Below are 19,467 nucleotides of genomic sequence, written 5' to 3' on the forward strand. Positions count from 1 at the left end.
ATTATGCTTTGACAATGGGCAATTCCTCAGGTTTGCGTAATAATTTAGATTTTCATTTAAAAGCAGATTCGTAAAGCATGCGCATAACTTTTATCCACCCCTCTCTTTTCGCTTTAGGGAATTTCAAGCAGTGTCAAGAAGAATCTTCCGCCATTCTATATTTACGATTTTTACCGAATTGTTATACGTTTTATCCGTTTTCTTGCAGCCCGTCCAAAAAAGCGAGGAATAATGACAACAGTGAATCCTGTGGTGATAGCAGCTACGGCCAGACATACAGCGACAGTAAGCGGAAAATCTCTTCAAGATGTCTCTTTTTTGGTTATGCCTGGCGCAAAGTGATTTTTAATTAACCATAAGTTAATTATTCTTGACATAATTTTATCATACAAATTCTAAGTATGTGCTTGATATTTTTATAACTCTAGTTTTTTTTATATTTGAGATTTGAATTATTTTTTTAAATTAAAATCTATCAGTATCAAAAATAACTTTCAAGAAATTAATACTGTAGTTTTAAATACTTTTATTCAGTAAATACGCACGTGGTTTGAAGAAGTAGAAGAAACTAATAATATACCGTCCTATAACTGATTTTATTATTTCTATACAGTATAATTTTATTTTTGTTTCAGCTTATATTTTTCCATGGATTGGGTGATACAGGGTAAATAGCAATTTTTATGATTGTATAATATATCAATTTTATAATCTCTTAATTTATTTAATGTATTTTATAGTCATGGTTGGGCTAGCTCAATGGGAGCAGTAAGATCTCCTCACATTAAAGTTATTTGTCCAACTGCGTATGTATAATTGATATAAAAATAACAATATATGACTCGATAAGAGCTCTTATTAATTTTATCTAAGTATCTTTTTTTTAACTTTTATCTAGGTAGTAAATATATCATTTAGCTTTATCATTTTAGGCCTACAATGCCAGTAACATTAAATGCAGGATTTAGAATGCCTTCTTGGTAAGTAAGTAATATGTAATATAATAAATTAATTTACAATTCTTATTAATCATATAAACTTATATAATAATTCATTAATAATAAATAATATGTATATCAATAAATGTAGGTTTGATTTACGATCATTGGAACCAAGTGGGCCTGAAGATGAAGAAGGTATTCGCAGAGCTGCAGAAATGGTACATTCTTTAATTGCAGAAGAAGTTGCAGCAGGAATACCCACAAAACGTATTGTTCTTGGAGGTTTTAGTCAGGGTGGTGCTCTTGCTATATATAGTGCTCTTACATTTCCAGAACCTTTAGCTGGTGTTATAGCTTTATCAGCTTGGCTTCCTTTGCATCAAAAATTCCCTGCTGTGTGTATATTCACACTACGTTCATGCTTAATATTTTACAATATCATAACATTTATAACATTGCATATCTTATAGGATGCAATAGGAAATAAAAATACTCCACTACTACAATGTCATGGTGATTGTGATCCAATAGTGCCATACAGATGGGGTCAATTGACTGCATCAGTTCTCAAACAATTTATGACACAAACAGAATTCAAAACATATAGAGAGATGATGCATGCATCTTGTGACGAGGTAAGCAGCATCTTAGCTTTCATAAAATTTTTGTATTGTAATTATTTCATATAATAATCATCTTCAAATAATAATCACTTCCACAGGAAATGCGCGACATGAAGAAATTCATTGAAAAAGTTTTGAAGCCGTAATAGTTTAACTAAATATATTAATATTTTAAACATTAAACTTATTACTTTACTGTTCTTTATTAAAAATTAATTACTTCCAACTTTTTCACTGTTACTTAATTCTAGCGCTTGGTGAAGGAGTAAAAACAGCAGTAGGTGGAGTGCTGTAGGTGGAAATGTTTCTAATCTTAAAAAAAGAAAGCAGGCAGAAATAGCAATGAATTTATCATTTGTGTAAATTATATCTGAATGAACTACTTCTGTTTTATGATACCAAAGTTACTATTGTAATATTCCCAGTTTCTAATTTTACAAAACGAATTAACAATCACAAGATTCTTATATCTAATTCTAAATGCTTTAATATATATAAAAGATAATATTAAGGTGTAGCAAATTGTTTTAAATGCATTTTTTTTATAGAATTGTAACTTTTAATTTGCATTGTGCACTTTGTATAATATTAAATAATTTTTAAATTCACTTTCTATCTTTCTGATAGCAAAAATTCAATAGTTATTTCTGGATAAAGCTTCCTCTTCTTAATGGATATAATAATATCCAATAGTTTAATTTTATTGCTTTTACATTTAATTAAAACGTTTAAAAGCCTCAAGTTATAGAAGCATTTAAATATTCTTTATAAAATTAAATATATATACATATATTTATTTATGTTTCATGTAAGTTATATATAATGTACAAATACACTGCTATTTATGAAATAATAATTTTTGTAGAAATATCTAGGGACAGTAATATGGCCATGTAATCTGTGATTACAAAATATAATTTTGAAATCAGTGAACTCTGTAATTTTTAGCATGTGTAAGTGCTAGTCGTGAAGAAATATATATGTCAAATATGATAACATTGTGAACATGTGTATAGTGCAAAAGTACTATCTTTATAGGTCTCATATTTTAGGTTTACCGAAATGGTACTATTAAGAATGAAAAGAATTGCGATTATAATCAGTTACAAAACAAGTATTTAACTGAAAAGCAATACTAGCTGTGTAATAAAAAGTAAGGATCATAATTTGTAACATTTACTTGTATTATTAAAACAGAACGGATCATACTTGTTAAACAGCTACTTTTCTTCTTTGATATTTATTTAAGGACGTATGATATAAACATTGTAAATATAAAATTAATTTTCTTATGTCGTGCCATCTTTATGTGTCTAAGGTAATCTCTTCATTTGAAAATTTTGCTGTATATATTATTACTGCAGAATAATAAATTTCTTGATTTGTGTAAATTGTGTGAAAACATATTTCACTAACAATATTAAATCAAATAACTTATTGTTCTCTATAAGATACACTGAAATATGAAGCAGATATATTCAAGATTTTTAAATTTATTCTTTATGGATATTTTATATAATTTCATAACTTATTTATATTATTAACCGAGAGAAATTGATATGATCCGATCTTCCGGTATCAACGAGAATAATGTCGCATTTTTACACAATGTTGGAGAAAATTCCTGGTGCTCAGGAACATCATATATTTACAGGCAGATATTATACAAGTTATACCTTGTCGGAAGAATTACGGAAACTGAAATATCATTTGATCAGGACGATCCTAACAAATATGTAGAATTTGCCAAATCTTATAAAGAAACCAAAATTTTGTAACAGATCTATAATAGCATGCTGGGAAGGCAATACTTTAGTTTTAGCACTGGAAGACAAGACGGTCGTGACATGTCTAAACAATTGGTATAATCCAGGATTGACACCTATAAAAATAATTTTACGAGGTAGAGTTGAAGTTAAAGTGAAAAAACCCAATGCTATAATAAATTACATAATATATATGGCTGGCGTTGATCGTACCGACCAATATGCCTCAACATACTGTCTCTTAAGGAAATCCTTGAAATGGTCGTGAAAAGTATTTTTTTGGATCCTAAAAGTAGATATAAATGGAAAACTACATGTTATTTTAACAAGAATTAGGGAGAATTGCAGGGTCTGCTCTCGATGAAATGAGTCCAGCAAAACACTAATATTTAAGAAATTTTCCTCTTTGAGAAATAAACATACATGAAAATGAAAAATATAAAAGTTTTATAATTAATTCTAAGTTAGAGATAAGGAATTCGCTAAATATGCTAATTCATCTGAGATAAAAGTAACCTCGAGTCCAAAAGGTTAATTTAAGTATTCATAAAGGTTAAAAGTAAGTATTCGCTGTACTGAATGTCATTGAAATTAGTGAAATTAGTGTAATTAGTGAAAAAGTTATTTCTCAAACATTATTCTGAATAACCACACATGCTTATAATGGATAATAAAAATTTATCCCATATTTTATGTTCGGTGGATAACGGAATACTAAATATTAGATTAAATCGACCAAAAAATAAAAATGCTATTACTATTTCTGTAAGTAACCGTTAAAATTTAGTATTAAAATTTGATTTATTATTATAAACTTTGTCTAGAGATTAAAGTACATATTACAATAACATGTAATTGTGCAAAAGTTAGATTTCTAGATCTTACATAAAGAGCGAAATTAAATGTAACTTTTAAAATAGTAATTTTATCCAGCAGTTATTACACAATATATAATTAATATCTAGTTTGTAGTTCATAAGTACAATAATGCATGTTTACATATAAAGAGTTTCATTAATAATACTGCTATTAAACTTGTCCTTCATGTGTTAGATGTACAAGGATTTAATAAAAATTCTACATGAATCTATTCACAATAGTACTATATATGTTGTCACCTTAACTGGTAATGGAAGTTTTTTTAGTAGTGGCAATGATTTTAAATCTTCATTAACAAGACAAAATCAAGGTGATTTTGATATAAAAAGTATAATTAATGTCTTTAAGTAAGTATTTGTAGACATGTTAATCTTTAATTTTTTAATATCACAAACTTAAATTTTAATGATAATCTTTTAAATAATTTTTCAGAGAATTTATAGAAATGTTAATTAGATATCCTAAACTTTTAATAGCTATTGTAAATGGTCCTGCAATTGGAATTGCAGTAACAATGCTTCCATTATTTGACATTGTATATGCAGCAGATAGTGTAAATAATTTTTAGTTATATATTATTAGTCCCCATTGTAGTTTATTATGTTCATTAAATTATGCTTAGTCTGTAGTTATTCATTATCTTATAGGCTTATTTTGAAACACCATTTACAAGATTAGGCCTTAGTGCAGAAGGATGTTCTACATATACATTTCCTAATATATTTGGGAAGTCTAAGGTATTTAAAATTGTGAACTTATTATATTTATAATTAAATTACAATTCTTAAATAATTTTTAGGCTAGTGAAATGTTATATTTAGGATATAAAATGAGTGCACTTGAAGCTAAACACTATGGTTTCATTAATGAAGTATACAAAGATCAAAATTTAGATGAAGTTTGGACCTATTTAAAAAAGTTGACTAAACTTTCATTAGAGGTATACTTTAATTTAATCTGTTTTACATAAAATGCAAGATACTGATACAATTATTTCGAATAAATATCCTCTTTCAGTCTATATTGGCGATTAAATGTTTAGTTAACAGATGGAATCAGGACATTTTATTGAAAGTTAATGAAGAAGAAATAACTGAACTTATAAAACGTTTACAATCTCCTGACTGCATAGAAAGATTAATAAGTGTTATACTACATAAAAACAAACTTTAAGTATTTGCTATCATTATATATATATATAATTATTGTGTTTTCATGACATGAAATATAAATATTTGTTTTATCATTTCAATCTATCCTATTTACTACAGAATTTTTTAATATAAATGTTATATTGTCAGATACTTCTGATAGCATAATTTCCTACAAAATATTTAAAAATAATTATTAATTTAATATCTAGTTTTAATATTCAATATTAAATTATTCTTACTTGAATTATTTTATCCGAAATTGGTTGTTGGTAATGTTCCCATTTCAAAAGCTGGTTTATGGTGAAATTTGATTTTAACGTTTTATCTTCTAGAAATTGATAACCTGTAGCACCTTTTTGATGTAATTTTTCTGATGTTTCCTCTGATTTTTTATAGCCATTGCAAGAACACTTCATTAAATCATGTGTTAAACAATTCGTATTTGCTGCTAATGTAAATAAATCCTACAGATATTACAAATATTATAAATTATTTGATACTGCTTCAAAATGTACAATGTTTAAAATACATAAATAAAATAGACCTTCAATTCACTCATAGACAACTTAAAAGAAGATGAAGGATTTAGGTCTACCACAGTTTCATTTAAACTCGCTTTGCTAATTTGTCTTTGAAATATTTTTTCTTCAATAGTACCAGTTGTTAGTAATCTACAAGTTTTATATTGTTATAAGAATATCTGAAACATCTGATATTTGTTTCTAATTTAAAATATCCAAACCGTAATATGTAAACATCTTTTTTTTGACCATCTCTCCAAATTCTTGCCATAGCTTGTGAATCAGATGCTGGATTCCAGTCTGAATCAAATAATATAAGTCGAGATGCGCCAGGTAAATTTAATCCAACTCCACCAGCTTTTGCACTTAATAAAAATACTTCTAGAATAGTCGTATAAACATTCAGAAAATGTTAGGTGACTGTTAAATTAAAAATAGTATAGATTATACTAACTACTGTTATCATTGGTTGAATTAAACCGTTCTATAATCTTAGATCTTGTATTACTTGTTGTACTACCATCTAATCTAAGAAATTGTAAACCTTCTCTATTACAAACAGTTTCCAATATATCAAGTGTTTGTGTATAATATGAAACTAATACTAATTTTTCTTCCGTTTTTTTTAAATTTCTCAATAATGTTTGTACAATTGAAATTTTTCCATAGTATACTGTTTTTGTACTATCTTTTATATTAGAAGTTTTATGTATGCCTTTTGAATCAATACAGAAAAGTTCAGTTTTTTCATTATAAAATAATTCTGGGTGATTACAAATCTTTTTTAGAGCTGTTATTACTGTTAAATGTGATATGTTATTATTTGATGGATTTTTATTGAACCATGAATCCGTAACTTGCGAATATAAATCTTGTTGTTCTATCGATAAACGGCAAAATACAATTAATTCATGCTTAGAAGGTAAGTACTTATTAATTATTTCTTGTGTACGACGTAATATAAAGCATTTAGTTTTTTCACGTAATTCATTAGCTCTTTCAGTTCCAAGAGATACAACATGGTCTGGTGCAGTAGGACATTGAGATGCAACAATAGGTTTTTCATAATAATTTTTAAATTCAGAATTACTGCCTAATATAGTAGGGTTTACAAAATCAATCAAAGTAAAAAATTCTTGCAAATTATTTTGTATTGGAGTTCCAGTCAAAATAATTCTTCTTTTACACTTCAAGTTATGTAAAATCTAGAAAAATATAATATATTAAAATTTTATATATCTCACATACTTTATAGTATTAAATATACATATAATCATATATTAGTTATTGTTTCTTTCTGAATTAAAATTAAATATTGATACCTTTGCTGCTTTTATATCATTATTTTTTAATCTATGTCCTTCATCACATATAATTAAATTAAAAGGTATTTCTTCGACTTCTTGTTCACATCTGGTAAGCATATCATAACTAATAATCATAACAGAGTTTCTTATATGTTTTTTGAAATCTTTTGTCTTGTTTTTGGCGTCTACAACATATGGAGATATTCTATGGAAACCCAACCAATGCTTAAACTCTTTATTCCAACTGTTACACAAACAACTAGGAGTTACTATTAATATATATTTTAATATTGGATATCCATATGGTCCTTTCTTTAACAATGTCCAAATAATTGTAATGCATTGTAATGTTTTACCAAGTCCCATTTCATCAGCCAAAATTGCTCCAAAATAATTAGATATCTTTAAGCCCATAATACATTCATATAGAAATACAATACCATGACGTTGATGTGGTCTAAGTACATTTACTAAACAGGTATCTACAAATACTTCTGTTTCATTTTCTGACATATCATGATTTATCCAACTTTTTGAAATATTTACAGATGGCATTACTAGTGGACAGCATCTCAATTTTAGTTCTTTAATAAGATATGAAGATTAATATATTTTATACATTATAAAATTTAGTTTCATAATGTACCTTTATTCATTTTAGTATATCATACCTTTATATAATGGCTTTAAAGGAAGATATGGATTAGAACTTGAAGTTTTCAACTTCTTTATGGGCGGTTCTGAAACTTTTTCTAAGATAAATTTATTGGGCATATATTTGGATGTTGCTTTGTCAACTATCTATAAATATTTTAATATCACTTTTATACAATGATTCAAATAAGCAAATTATTAATATAAATATATTCATTTTTACCTCAATTTCTTTATTATCTATGTACATTCTAAAGCCCTCTACCAAAACTTCTGGATTAATTGTAGTTTTATGAATAACATTGCCTTCTATATCCTGTTTAATGCAAAAATATATAGCTTGTTTATAACCTTAATAAAAAAATCCTTTATATTAAAAATCTTCTATATATAGTTTATATAAATACATCACCTTTAAGACTGCATGTTTTCCTGTAACTTCCAATGTTCCATCATTTTCCCATCTTTTATGTTTTCTCATAGACTTTTTACCGATTACTACATTAAAGATACTAGAGAAGGAAATAATCGAATTATTAAAAACAAAATTACTATTTAAATGAATTAAAAATTTATGTACATACGCTGTATTACTATCAGTAATAATGGATAAACCTTCTTTAATAATAATTGCATTATTTTCTTTTCTCTTAATTGAAGCATTGTCTTCCCGTTTTTTCTCCTTATGATTGATAATAGGTTCTTTTAATAAATTAAGAATTTTTTTAGTGCTTCTAATAAAAGTTTGCTCTGAATTTTCTGTTAAAACATTGGTATTTTCTAAACTTTTTTCAGATTTGGCACACACTGGCTGTTCATATTTCAAAGTTGGTTTAAAACTTTTATTTAAATTATTGCGATACATGTTAGATGCTTGTATAACACATTATAATATTTTATATTTGAAATACTTTATAATTGAAATATGCAACATAACGCTCACTAGTTACAGATTAATTAAAGTTACAAATATTAAAAACTGCTTACCTCAGAATGCTATTATTCTGACAGTGCTTGCTTTTAGTACTATTTGGTATTCCCGCGTAAGAGAATAATAGTAATTTTTAAATTAATACTATGAAGCAAACTTGTCATCTCATTTTCATTTCTAATGTAAGGATAAAAGGCAGCAGAATATAATATAATAAATAATAAATATATTTATTATTAACGAATATCAAGTCAAATGATGATAAAATAATTTTCTAAATAATTTTTTTCATTTTGAAAGATAATGTAAAGGTTGTTTTCATGAAAACAACAGTAAAGTATACTGCTGTTAGTCATATTGTATGTTCCCATCTGATTTGTAGATGTGTGTAATCTCATATTTGGAAAAATTTAGATTGGAAATATTTGTACCTACTAGCATGAGTATAGTTAAATCGTTTCAAATTTGAAGGACGAGATGTTTCGAGAACATTATGGTGCTTCCAAATAAGGTATGAAAAAATCGTAGTGCGTGTAAAAAGTGAATTTACGAATAAACTGAGAGAAAATAATTTATGTACTTCTTTTCAGAAGTTTCGTCACAGATGAAACAACTGGTTTAAATACATCTCTAACAACAAAGTAAAGAGGATGTATTGCCTACAGTGGCTAATTCCAGTGCTCCTGATACCAAAACCAGTAAATCCAACATTGCTGCAAACGCATGTCATGTTTATGGCACTTTATCTAATTGGATTCTTCCTAGAACGAAAACCATGCACTGTTTGTAGTTTAGTATTTCTTCTTGCAGTTTTCCTAATTTGTTATAGTGGCATTGGTAATTGTTTCCTTTGGAGTACAAATTGTGATACAGTGAGATGTGACAATAGCTAAGGTTATTAGAACGTTCATCATAGGTTAAAAAATTGCCTCTACTTTCATTTCTTTTAGAAGAATATGTCTAATTAATTCATCGATAACAACATAACCTATTCATAGAATTCATATGTATTACATATACATGATTCTTATTAATTGTATGCAAATATGATTTTATGGTTTTAATCATAACTTTTATAGATGTTACACATGATATATATATTTGTAATGTACATATGTACATGAATATGTACATATATGCTTACAATACCATGTATTTATACATACAGAAGATAAAAACATACAAACTTGCTAGGTCACAAAAAGTTTGCATGAAATTAAGAAACTTCCAAGTGTAAAATTATGACAATTCAATATTAGAGAATTAAGATACATCTTTTTGTATATACAAATAAGTTTAATTTCATTTAATTTAATCCTATTACTTGATTGTACACTGTGTAACATTATTCTTTTATTTAAAGATGTTCTTTTTCTTATAAATTGTATATTCAAAAAATTGATGTTTTCGCAATTTCTTTAATTTGGTTAAACGTATAAGAATATTGTTCTATAAATAAAATTCATTATTAAACTAAATATAAATGTCAAATTTAGAAACATCAAACACTTTGAAATATAATACCATTCATTACGAATGTTAAATTAAAATTTTGAGCTTAATTATTGTTTATATATTATTCTAAATAAATAATTCAGCAGTACAATTGGTAATTATTGAATGAAGAAACTAAGGGTATTACAATATAATATTAAATACATATAAACACAAACAAATATGACAAGCGATAGAAATATATATTGCGCTAAGACATAAAATTTAAGTTAGTTCATTTTAACATCTATCTAAAGCATCAATTTTATGTAAAATTTGTTAATGGTAATTTATAACACCTATTTATTTTTTGAAGCATAGCGAATATGGGAAATGAACAAAATATATATGACGTGCTTGTTATAAATGTACCTTTCCATTAAATGTAGATACGAGTATTTCATCATAAAAATGAAGAAAGTAGAAGACATTGATGCAATAATCAAAAAGAGCTTGACAAATTTTGCATTGAAAGATAAAAAAGCTATGAAACAAAAAACATCATACTGCCAGTATATATTAAAACCATTTCTCAAAAAAATTCTGTCAACTATTTGAAGAGGAGTTATACAAAATTTTTGATGAAATTCTTGCTTTAGCACAAATATATATCTACAATGTTTCCTATTCTAACTTTGGTTTTGTCAAAAATGATACATTTATTTAGCAAACTTATAATTTCAATATTTTGTAATTATGTAATAATTGCCTACTGTTTGCTTCCAGTTATGACTTAACATGTTAATAACAACTATAATTATACAATTTGTAAGTAAATGTACAATTTTATAATGCGATATAAAATAAAATAAAAGATTATTATGATAAACATGTTTTATCTTGATTTTTACTTATTAATCCCTAAAACTTGTGTCTATTGAAATTAGTATTCAAAATGTAAGAATGGTTAAAATAACAATGCTTGTATATTACGAAATGTTTATTTATTTTACATTAAAATATTATTGTGGTTTACCACGACCGAAACCACCACGGAATTCAACATCACCAGTACCGGCACCAACATCAGCTTTTTTATCACCAGGACCAGCTGGCCCTCCAGGACCTCGTCTATATCCAGCACGATCTTCTGTGGGTCTAGATGCTTCACTTCTTGCACCTGTCGTAGGTCTTGGCCTTGAAGTTTCTGATCTGCTTTGCCTTTTAAGTGTGGAAGGTACTATTTCGGGTGGTAAATGTAAGTATCCACGCAAATATTCAATGCCTTCATTTGTTAAATACCAGTAAAAATGTCTCCAAGCAAACTGTTCTTTGACATATCCTTTAGATTTCAAAGACTGAAAAAATAAATAAGAAATATATATTTTAATAATGCAACAAATTAAATCATATCAAGCATGCAATATAAAATTATATCGCGTGTAATTATTACCTGCATAGCCTTAATAACTTGAAGATTTGGAATACATTCCAATTCTGGATGTTTTGGTGCATGATAATCTTTTTTTGCAACCATAACACCTTCTTTAAAAAGGTACTCATAAATTGCAACACGATTCTTTTTTGGCATCAACATTCTAAGAATAATAAAAACATAATTAAAAACTAGTTACTGTGAACTTAATGATATAATTATTTTAGGCCAAAAATAAGAAGGAATTAATGGTCTATTTTCTGTGAACAATATGTTATAAAGTGAAAGAAATATATAACTAGAAAAATATATATGAATAAAAGAAAACTAAGAACTTATTCATCACAGACAAACAATTTGAGAGGTTAACTTTGATACGACGTCTTGACGCTTATCTCTCACATGTTAGAATTAATTTTAATGTGTTCGTTTTATCATAAAAAAACAATGTCTTTTATTCCAAATCATAAAAGGTATTGACATTATAAACTAATATTGCACTTAAAATTAGAGAAAGACAAATGTTATTTTAGGTTATCACTATAACATTAATATTGTTTGTTACGATAATGAATAAAAACACAAATTATATAGCAATTTTTCAATTTGTCACAGAGTAAATAATTTAACAAACCTCCTATTTTTTGTTTAAATTGAAAATTAAAAGCGATTAAGACAGATATTTAGAGGAATTTAACATACTTGATGCTTCAATAGTAGACTTCTGTCGGAAAGAAAAATTTTAGGCGTTCGATATTTCGCATGCACAAATCGATATATCGTAATGTATCGAGATTAACCGGAAATAGCAAATATATAATAAAAACATTTAAGTTTATTTAAATTTATTTTTATATTAAAAATATAATTCCCATGCGAAATTATAAACTTTTATTTTGTCTTATAAATTACATATGTATCACGTAAAATTTAATATTTGAATCTGCTCTTCGAATTCGAAAAATGTAACTTTATTGTATGAAGGAATATATATAAACATATTTAAAGTACACAATGCAAATTCTAGATATTTATTAATAATGAAATGCTGAAATATTTTTTCAAAATAATAAAATGTTATAAATAAGAAAAATGAAGTACGTTTTAAACTATAAAAAAATAACATTTTAAAGCTGGTTTATAAGACTGTTTATTGTATAAGTAGTTTAAATACTCCGAAATAGAAATAGAAATTATAAAGTTTTCATGTTTGTTTAAAAATATGCATAAACTGTATTTGATCATTTATATATGTATATACGTATCGCCACTTCGCTTTAATGATGGCACAACTCAAAAAATTTCGTATTTGCTTTTATTATAGGTTTATATCATATAGAAGGTCTATATCGTGTTTCTATTTTTATCATGTAAATTATAATTCCATCGGTTTTACGTCAGAGGAAAAAATTATTACTTATGCCGCTATCAATCTGGCTTTAGTTTTAATTTTACTGCCTCACCTTCAGTTGTTTTGTAACATTACAAGTGGAAAGTTGTATTGCATTCGTAAATAGTGATATATCTCGTGTTAAGTCAACTTTATAGTGTCGTTGAAATGGTTCACGAAGATTTCTTTGAAAATTTTAAAACCTTTTTCCTCTAAAGTTAATTTTTTTGGGTTATGCCACTATCAAAGTAAACGAGCGATGTATTCTAGTGTACATATCAGTGCGGTTAAATCACTTAAATTGAATGTAATTTAAAAATTTCACGTTTGCGTATAAAAATTCTATATTCCTATCAATGAATGCTCCATTTACAACAGCATTTGTTATTAAAAGAATATTTTTAATATAAGTGTGATAATAATTTCTTGTACCATAAGAATTTTTATATTTTTTTACTATTAATTTTTCTCTTCCTTAATTTAAAATATATGTAGCATTTCGTTCTACAGCTTTTATTTCCTGGATTTATTATATAATTTTTTTAATGATAGGAAAAGATCCGAATACAAAAAATAACTACTTAGTCAATTCTATAATATTCAAATAAATAGCAATATCTCGCAGATGCGCAGAATTTTCTCTAATCGCCATATTGTTTTGGCTTCGTCTATGCTTTCGGTTTTCGGTTCCAGACCTGTTTATATGACCATGGTTAAAACTAACAAAATACTACAAGCCTAACATACCTAATCAATATTACGATCTATTTATTAAATTATTATTCGAAAAAGATACATTTTTTGTTTTTAATGATGATATACGATATAAACATAGCTTTTCTACAGGACATTATAAACAAAACATTAGATCCCATGTAGTTTTTTTTATTATTGATTTCCCGAAGAGACTCGAAATAAACCGAATATCAACGATGATTATACCGTGCGCTAACCTGTCAATTTGATTTGCGCAAGTATGATCGGTGTCTGTCACATCCGCTCTTTCTAACTAAATATTTAAACGCATAAATATGCAATTATATTGCATAAATCAGTGGTTACAGTGCTATTCTTTGTTTTAAGTTTTTGTATCTGTACTATATACTATAAATCTTTAAACGTAGTAAAAAATGTCGGATATTCGTAAAAGAACAATCGGAGATACATCGGCAGAAACGCGCGATGTCAGTGATGATCAGGTAAATACAAATACATATTTCTTATTTTCGAAAGTTTCGTTGTAGCATTGTAATAAGTTCCTTTTTCCACTTAATCAACGTCTTCGATTATTAAGCCTGATTGACTGCCATTTGACCTTTCTCTTTCGTGATATATATGTATTAAACTAAATTGAATGATAACTATGACAGTTACTAATACTAAATCACATGGTCCAAATTGATACGATTTTTTTTTTACAATCTATATAACTATAATATTTACTATATCTATTTTATTTTGTATTCTATATAAATATTTGTTGAAATTTTTTTATTGCATCATGCTTGTATTAATCTATTAATAAGTAAGATTTATAAACGAAATTTTGTATACAAATTATATTTTTGTAGCATATTCTAATAAAAAAACAAATAGATGAAATAAAATGTATAGTTCAAGAAATAAACAATGATATTTCAGTTTGACTTAATATGTGATCTGCAAGAGAGGAGATAAAAAGAATACTTTCATACATCATAAATGTATAGAAACATTTATTTTATAAATCCTATCACATTATTTTTACTCTTTTATATAAGTGATATTAAATTAAGATATAATTCTTTATATGTGTTATATATGGATTACATATATTTCATAGATTAAATATTTTTTTATATGATTGTTTCTAGTAGCCAATGCTAAAAACTATGGTTTTTCGAGACATAATTTTTAATATAATTTCTCTTGACACAAAAAGTGTGTTTTTAATTTTAATCACTTAATGAAGTGAATAAATTAGATATTTTCTAATTAATATTATATTTCCCACAGAATTATTAACAGATAATTTGGTATATATGTCTTGTAGAAAGAAGATGTGGAATCTGAAGATGATGCAAAGTTGGAAGTTGAGGAATTGGCTAAAGCTATACCACAAGGAACAGATCATACTCCTCACATATTGAATTCAGCTCTTTCTGGCTTATCCGATCGGTAAAGTTTTTTAAAATAATTAATTTGGAATATTAATATAAAATATTTACATAAATGTTCAGGTTTAAAAAATAAAATATTTTTATAGCTGGAGGAATTGGGTAATTAGGAGTATTTTTACTTTGTTTATGATTGTTGGATTTTGCGGTATTATTTATATTGGACCATTAGCATTGATGGCTACAGTAAGTCTATGATACTAGTTTTATAAATATATATTTATTTAAAAATTTCAAGATATGTTTTTTCATTCTTTTCCAGACATTAGTTGTTCAAGTAAAATGTTTCCAAGAGATCATTAACATTGGGTATGCAGTTTATAGAATTCATGGTTTACCTTGGTTCAGATCTTTATCATGGTATTTCTTAATTACTTCCAATTATTTCTTTTATGGAGAAAATTTAATGGACTATTTTGCTGTGGTAATTAACCGTACAGTAAGTATAATATTAATCTAATGAAACTTAATTTAACTTATTATCTTTAAGATGCTTAGCAATGTATGATTAAATTTAATTAGAATTTTTATGAACACATCTAGCATTGACATAAAATCAATAAATGGAGCTTTATGAAGCATTATCTTTATATACTTTATATGGCTTCTAGTTCTTTTTTTTAGGTTTCCCACAGAAATTTAATTATATACCAAATTTACATTAATGTGATATCTTAAATACATGACATTGAAAAGTACCTATATATATGATTAGATTTGAATAACTTATAAACTAATATGTTCATAAAGTTAAAAATTCTATTCATAACCATATTTAAATTACAAATCTATAATATTTTTTATTTACAGGAATATTTACGTGTACTTGTTACATATCATCGTTTTATTTCTTTTTGTCTATATATTGTTGGTTTTGTATGGTTCGTACTATCACTTGTAAAAAAGTATTATATGAAACAATTTTCCTTATTTGCTTGGACTCATGTTGCTCTACTTATTGTCGTAACTCAAAGTTATCTTATAATTCAGAATATTTTTGAGGGCTTGATATGGTAAGTTTATGTAAGTTAATATCTTTTCTATATTTTAGTAATTATATTCTATGGTAATAGATGACTGTTTGGTATAGGTTCATTGTTCCAGTTAGTATGATAGTGATAAATGATGTAATGGCATATATGTTCGGTTTTTTCTTTGGTAAAACGCCTTTGATTAAATTATCACCAAAAAAGACTTGGGAAGGTTTTATAGGTGGTGGTATTTCAACAGTCTTGCTTGGTTTACTGGTAAATTTATGTTTAAAATTTTAGATTAAATATTACATATTATTAAATCTTTTAAACATATAAATTTTCATAAAATACATTTCAGGTATCATACATCATGTGTCAGTATCGTTACTTTGTTTGTCCTATAGAATATAGTGAAGCTTTAGGACGAATGACTATGGATTGTGAACCATCTTCTTTGTTTCAACCTCAAGAATATATTTTGCCTAATAGTTTGCAAGTTGTATGGAAAATGGTAATGTATTCATACAATCTAAAATAATAATTTTTATAAAAATAAATGACGTAATCTTTTTTTATAGTTTAGTGGAAAGTCCACCATAACTCTGTATCCATTTTTACTTCATTCATTATCAATGTCAGTATTTAGTTCTGTAATTGGACCATTTGGAGGCTTTTTTGCTAGTGGTTTTAAGAGAGCATTCAAAATTAAGGTAATTTGCTAAGTTACATTTTCTCATTTTTTCTTTCTAGTAGCAACAAATTGTGCAATAACTTCATTTTATATGTTTGCTGTAGGACTTTGGAGATGTTATTCCTGGTCATGGAGGAATAATGGATAGATTTGACTGTCAGTATTTAATGGCAACATTTGTAAATGTCTATATATCTTCATTTATCCAAACTGCTTCACCTCAAAAACTTCTGCAGCAGGTAAATATGATAATTTCTTAATCATTTTTATTATTTTCTTTAATAATTTGGTTAAGAAAATTATATATATTTACTGTTATGTAGATTTAGTTAATATTTTATAGTATTTTTTCAATATTTCAACTAAATATAGGTATAATTAAAAATAAGCTTATACAATTAGATATATATACAACATAAAAATTTCTCATCAACAAGTTTAAGTTTTTATAGAAATACTTTGCCAATATATATCAGTTTTATAAATATAAGTGTAATATATACTTATAATGTTTTTGTTTTCTAAATCTATTTGCAAATTTAATTGTTATATTGCATATATGAAATTATATATATGAAATTCTTTTATTATTGCAGGTTTATAACTTAAAACCAGAACAGCAGCTGCAGTTGTTTCAAACTTTAAAAGATTCCTTACAAAACAGAGGTTTATTGAATGTCTATTGATGTTCCAGTATTAACAGTAATTATTAATAATCAATTACTTTGAAATAGTGAAAGGTGTTAGGAATATTATTTCTAACATTTATTTTGATATTGCGTAATGTTTGCGTAAACAGCGTTAATAACATTAATGACAATGCATATGTTATACAAATAACATTAACAATATTAGTTGCAAAGTATCCTAAATTGAATTATATAATGATAAAATTTATTTTATAATTAGGAGCTAAGAAACATGCAACATTTGTAGTTCTTTTGCATTCCGCGTCAAGCAGTCCATTTTCTACCAAAAATTTTTATTAAACTGTAATGATGATAGAAATTTGACTACATGTTTCTTTCATAATAGTTAAACCAAAGAACATTAAGCATACTGTATCTCATAGAAAACAAACTTCCAATTTCTTATAAACATTTGAGACCTTTATTAAATATTTTTTAAATGTTTTTCTTTAATAAATTCTAATATAATAATGACTTTACCAATACACATAAATTTTATGTAAATGTTTACTCAAGATTAGATATACATACTTAAATCAATCAGATCTCAATATATTTATATATTTTTAAATCCTTATTGTGCATTTAGTAATTGTAGTATTAGATGTGAATCTCATAAAGGTTTTTTCATGCATATAATTTGAGGTAATAGATGGTATTTGACAGCTTATTTTATTTGAGAAAACTGTAATTCTACTATTAATTGTTATATAAAATATTTCTTTAATTGTTATCAATTATACATATATTGAAAACCTTTGATGACAAATCACAATAGATTTTAACATTTTTATTAGAATCAGTGCCATGCCATCATGATACTTTGTTATATTAGCTATGAAACATTTGCAAAGAATATAATCTAAATAAAATAAAATATGTTATTAGTATTCTCTTGTTGAATTGTCTCAAATAGTTTTGTATACAACAATTATTGAATATCATGGCACTGAATGTTACCTTATTTTAATTGTACATAGAATTTTGTATAAAAAAGATAGAGTTTATTTCTTATATCTTCAATTTTATTACAAATAAAAATTAAATGGAAATGTAACAATTTTTCACAGTTAGTATCATTTTACTAATTTTTATTACTTATTTCATATCAATAAGATTAATGTATAAAGTAAAACATAAAATGTGCAGAGCTTGAAAGTTTTGTTTGAATTAAAATGCTGATTACTACAAAATATTATTTCAAATTATTTTATACTATAATTAAAATTGTGCCAATAATTCGTACAAGTAAATGAATCTTATACTTGTGTGATTATTTAGAAGATAACAATATGGCACAACTAGTAACATTGTTGTGTGATTACATTACATTTCCAGTTGAATGTTTACATATATTTTACATGATTAGCTTACATATACTTTATAGCAAATTATACAATGTACCTAACTCTAATTAAATATTTGTATTTTCTTTTATCATTAGATGTTTATACATTGTCTCAATATTGGAAATAGGATGTTAAAATAACTTTTATGTGTATAAAAATTAAAAACAAACAATAATAGATAAATAGATAAATGCAAGTATATTTATTTAATAAAAGAGTATAATATAAAATAAATATATGTAAATGGAAAATTTTGTGAAATAACAAATATGTTATTATAACTATAGATTCTTAACTAAAAGTGACTTAAGTTTAAATATATAATATATTTATGTAGTAGTACAAGAAAATAAACTTCTTGGAAATATTACTCCTTGTATCTCGTGTTTTAATCTTTTATGTTATTAAACCCTGTATTCACATTGTTCTATCACGAATACGTATATTAAGATAATTATACTCAACATAAAAATGTTTTAGTAAAATTTCTATCTTTTCTCTTTTTTTAGAATATATACAAAAGTACAAAAATACTATTTTAATTTTATTGTAACAATTACAGTTTAAACGTAA

The 19,467-nt window shown here is 25.7% G+C and overlaps 5 protein-coding genes and 1 long non-coding RNA gene across 13 annotated transcripts; 4 read left to right on the top strand and 2 right to left on the bottom strand.

Moving 5' to 3' along the window:
- The first annotated feature begins 94 nt into the window (after positions 1-94).
- On the top strand, positions 95-2,781 carry LOC100651959 (acyl-protein thioesterase 2). Of its 2 annotated transcripts, none has more exons than XM_003398439.4 (7): positions 95-285; positions 636-667; positions 741-806; positions 933-980; positions 1,090-1,336; positions 1,412-1,576; positions 1,663-2,781. In XM_003398439.4, exons 1-7 carry the CDS (start codon positions 232-234, stop codon positions 1,708-1,710), a joined length of 660 nt encoding a protein of 219 aa, XP_003398487.1. In that variant the 5' UTR covers positions 95-231; the 3' UTR covers positions 1,711-2,781. The 2 variants fall into 2 exon arrangements, with proteins under 2 accessions (XP_003398487.1, XP_020720809.1); XM_020865150.2 differs by lacking the exon at positions 95-285 and adding an exon at positions 319-399.
- A 327-nt stretch (positions 2,782-3,108) lies between these two features.
- Positions 3,109-5,461, top strand: LOC100651842 (enoyl-CoA delta isomerase 3, peroxisomal). 3 transcript variants are annotated; one of them, XM_003398438.4, is made up of 6 exons: positions 3,109-4,095; positions 4,384-4,556; positions 4,642-4,762; positions 4,857-4,946; positions 5,009-5,149; positions 5,227-5,461. In XM_003398438.4, exons 1-6 carry the CDS (start codon positions 3,985-3,987, stop codon positions 5,380-5,382), a joined length of 792 nt encoding a protein of 263 aa, XP_003398486.1. In that variant the 5' UTR covers positions 3,109-3,984; the 3' UTR covers positions 5,383-5,461. The 3 variants fall into 3 exon arrangements, with proteins under 3 accessions (XP_003398486.1, XP_020720808.1, XP_020720807.1); XM_020865149.2 differs by having other exon boundaries at positions 5,252-5,461; XM_020865148.2 differs by having other exon boundaries at positions 3,109-3,889.
- LOC100651723 (DNA repair and recombination protein RAD54B) lies at positions 5,139-8,899 on the bottom strand. Of its 2 annotated transcripts, XM_048409193.1 has the most exons (11): positions 8,833-8,899; positions 8,430-8,604; positions 8,258-8,357; positions 8,069-8,161; positions 7,863-7,992; positions 7,207-7,775; positions 6,339-7,089; positions 6,106-6,265; positions 5,908-6,034; positions 5,603-5,827; positions 5,139-5,532 (listed from the first exon to the last, which is right to left on the bottom strand). In XM_048409193.1, the coding sequence occupies exons 3-11, from the start codon at positions 8,324-8,326 to the stop codon at positions 5,458-5,460; spliced, it is 2,199 nt and encodes a 732-aa protein (XP_048265150.1). In that variant the 5' UTR covers positions 8,327-8,357; positions 8,430-8,604; positions 8,833-8,899; the 3' UTR covers positions 5,139-5,457. The 2 variants fall into 2 exon arrangements, with proteins under 2 accessions (XP_048265150.1, XP_012168218.2); XM_012312828.3 differs by lacking the exon at positions 8,833-8,899 and having other exon boundaries at positions 8,430-8,826.
- A 227-nt stretch (positions 8,900-9,126) lies between these two features.
- LOC100651453 lies at positions 9,127-11,099 on the top strand. The gene is made up of 2 exons (XR_002308118.2): positions 9,127-9,287; positions 9,367-11,099. It is a non-coding gene; the product is annotated as a bladder cancer-associated protein (long non-coding RNA).
- A 98-nt stretch (positions 11,100-11,197) lies between these two features.
- Positions 11,198-12,472, bottom strand: LOC100651253 (40S ribosomal protein S10). 2 transcript variants are annotated; one of them, XM_003398433.4, is made up of 3 exons: positions 12,348-12,472; positions 11,664-11,808; positions 11,198-11,568 (listed from the first exon to the last, which is right to left on the bottom strand). In XM_003398433.4, exons 2-3 carry the CDS (start codon positions 11,805-11,807, stop codon positions 11,233-11,235), a joined length of 480 nt encoding a protein of 159 aa, XP_003398481.1. In that variant the 5' UTR covers position 11,808; positions 12,348-12,472; the 3' UTR covers positions 11,198-11,232. The 2 variants fall into 2 exon arrangements, with proteins under 2 accessions (XP_003398481.1, XP_003398482.1); XM_003398434.4 differs by having other exon boundaries at positions 12,280-12,405.
- Positions 12,473-13,096: 624 nt separating this feature from the next.
- On the top strand, positions 13,097-19,264 carry LOC100651133 (phosphatidate cytidylyltransferase, photoreceptor-specific). 3 transcript variants are annotated; one of them, XM_012312822.3, is made up of 11 exons: positions 13,097-13,342; positions 13,729-14,234; positions 15,068-15,192; positions 15,281-15,377; positions 15,454-15,630; positions 16,002-16,204; positions 16,282-16,438; positions 16,524-16,676; positions 16,744-16,875; positions 16,961-17,095; positions 17,453-19,264. In XM_012312822.3, the coding sequence occupies exons 2-11, from the start codon at positions 14,166-14,168 to the stop codon at positions 17,540-17,542; spliced, it is 1,338 nt and encodes a 445-aa protein (XP_012168212.1). In that variant the 5' UTR covers positions 13,097-13,342; positions 13,729-14,165; the 3' UTR covers positions 17,543-19,264. The 3 variants fall into 3 exon arrangements, with proteins under 3 accessions (XP_012168212.1, XP_012168213.1, XP_048265092.1); XM_012312823.3 differs by having other exon boundaries at positions 13,882-14,234; XM_048409135.1 differs by lacking the exon at positions 13,097-13,342 and having other exon boundaries at positions 13,566-14,234.
- Positions 19,265-19,467: the final 203 nt, after the last annotated feature.

The sequence above is a fragment of the Bombus terrestris genome, chromosome 10 (genome assembly GCF_910591885.1).
Source record: "Bombus terrestris chromosome 10, iyBomTerr1.2, whole genome shotgun sequence".
In the NCBI taxonomy this organism is placed as follows: domain Eukaryota; kingdom Metazoa; phylum Arthropoda; class Insecta; order Hymenoptera; family Apidae; genus Bombus; species Bombus terrestris.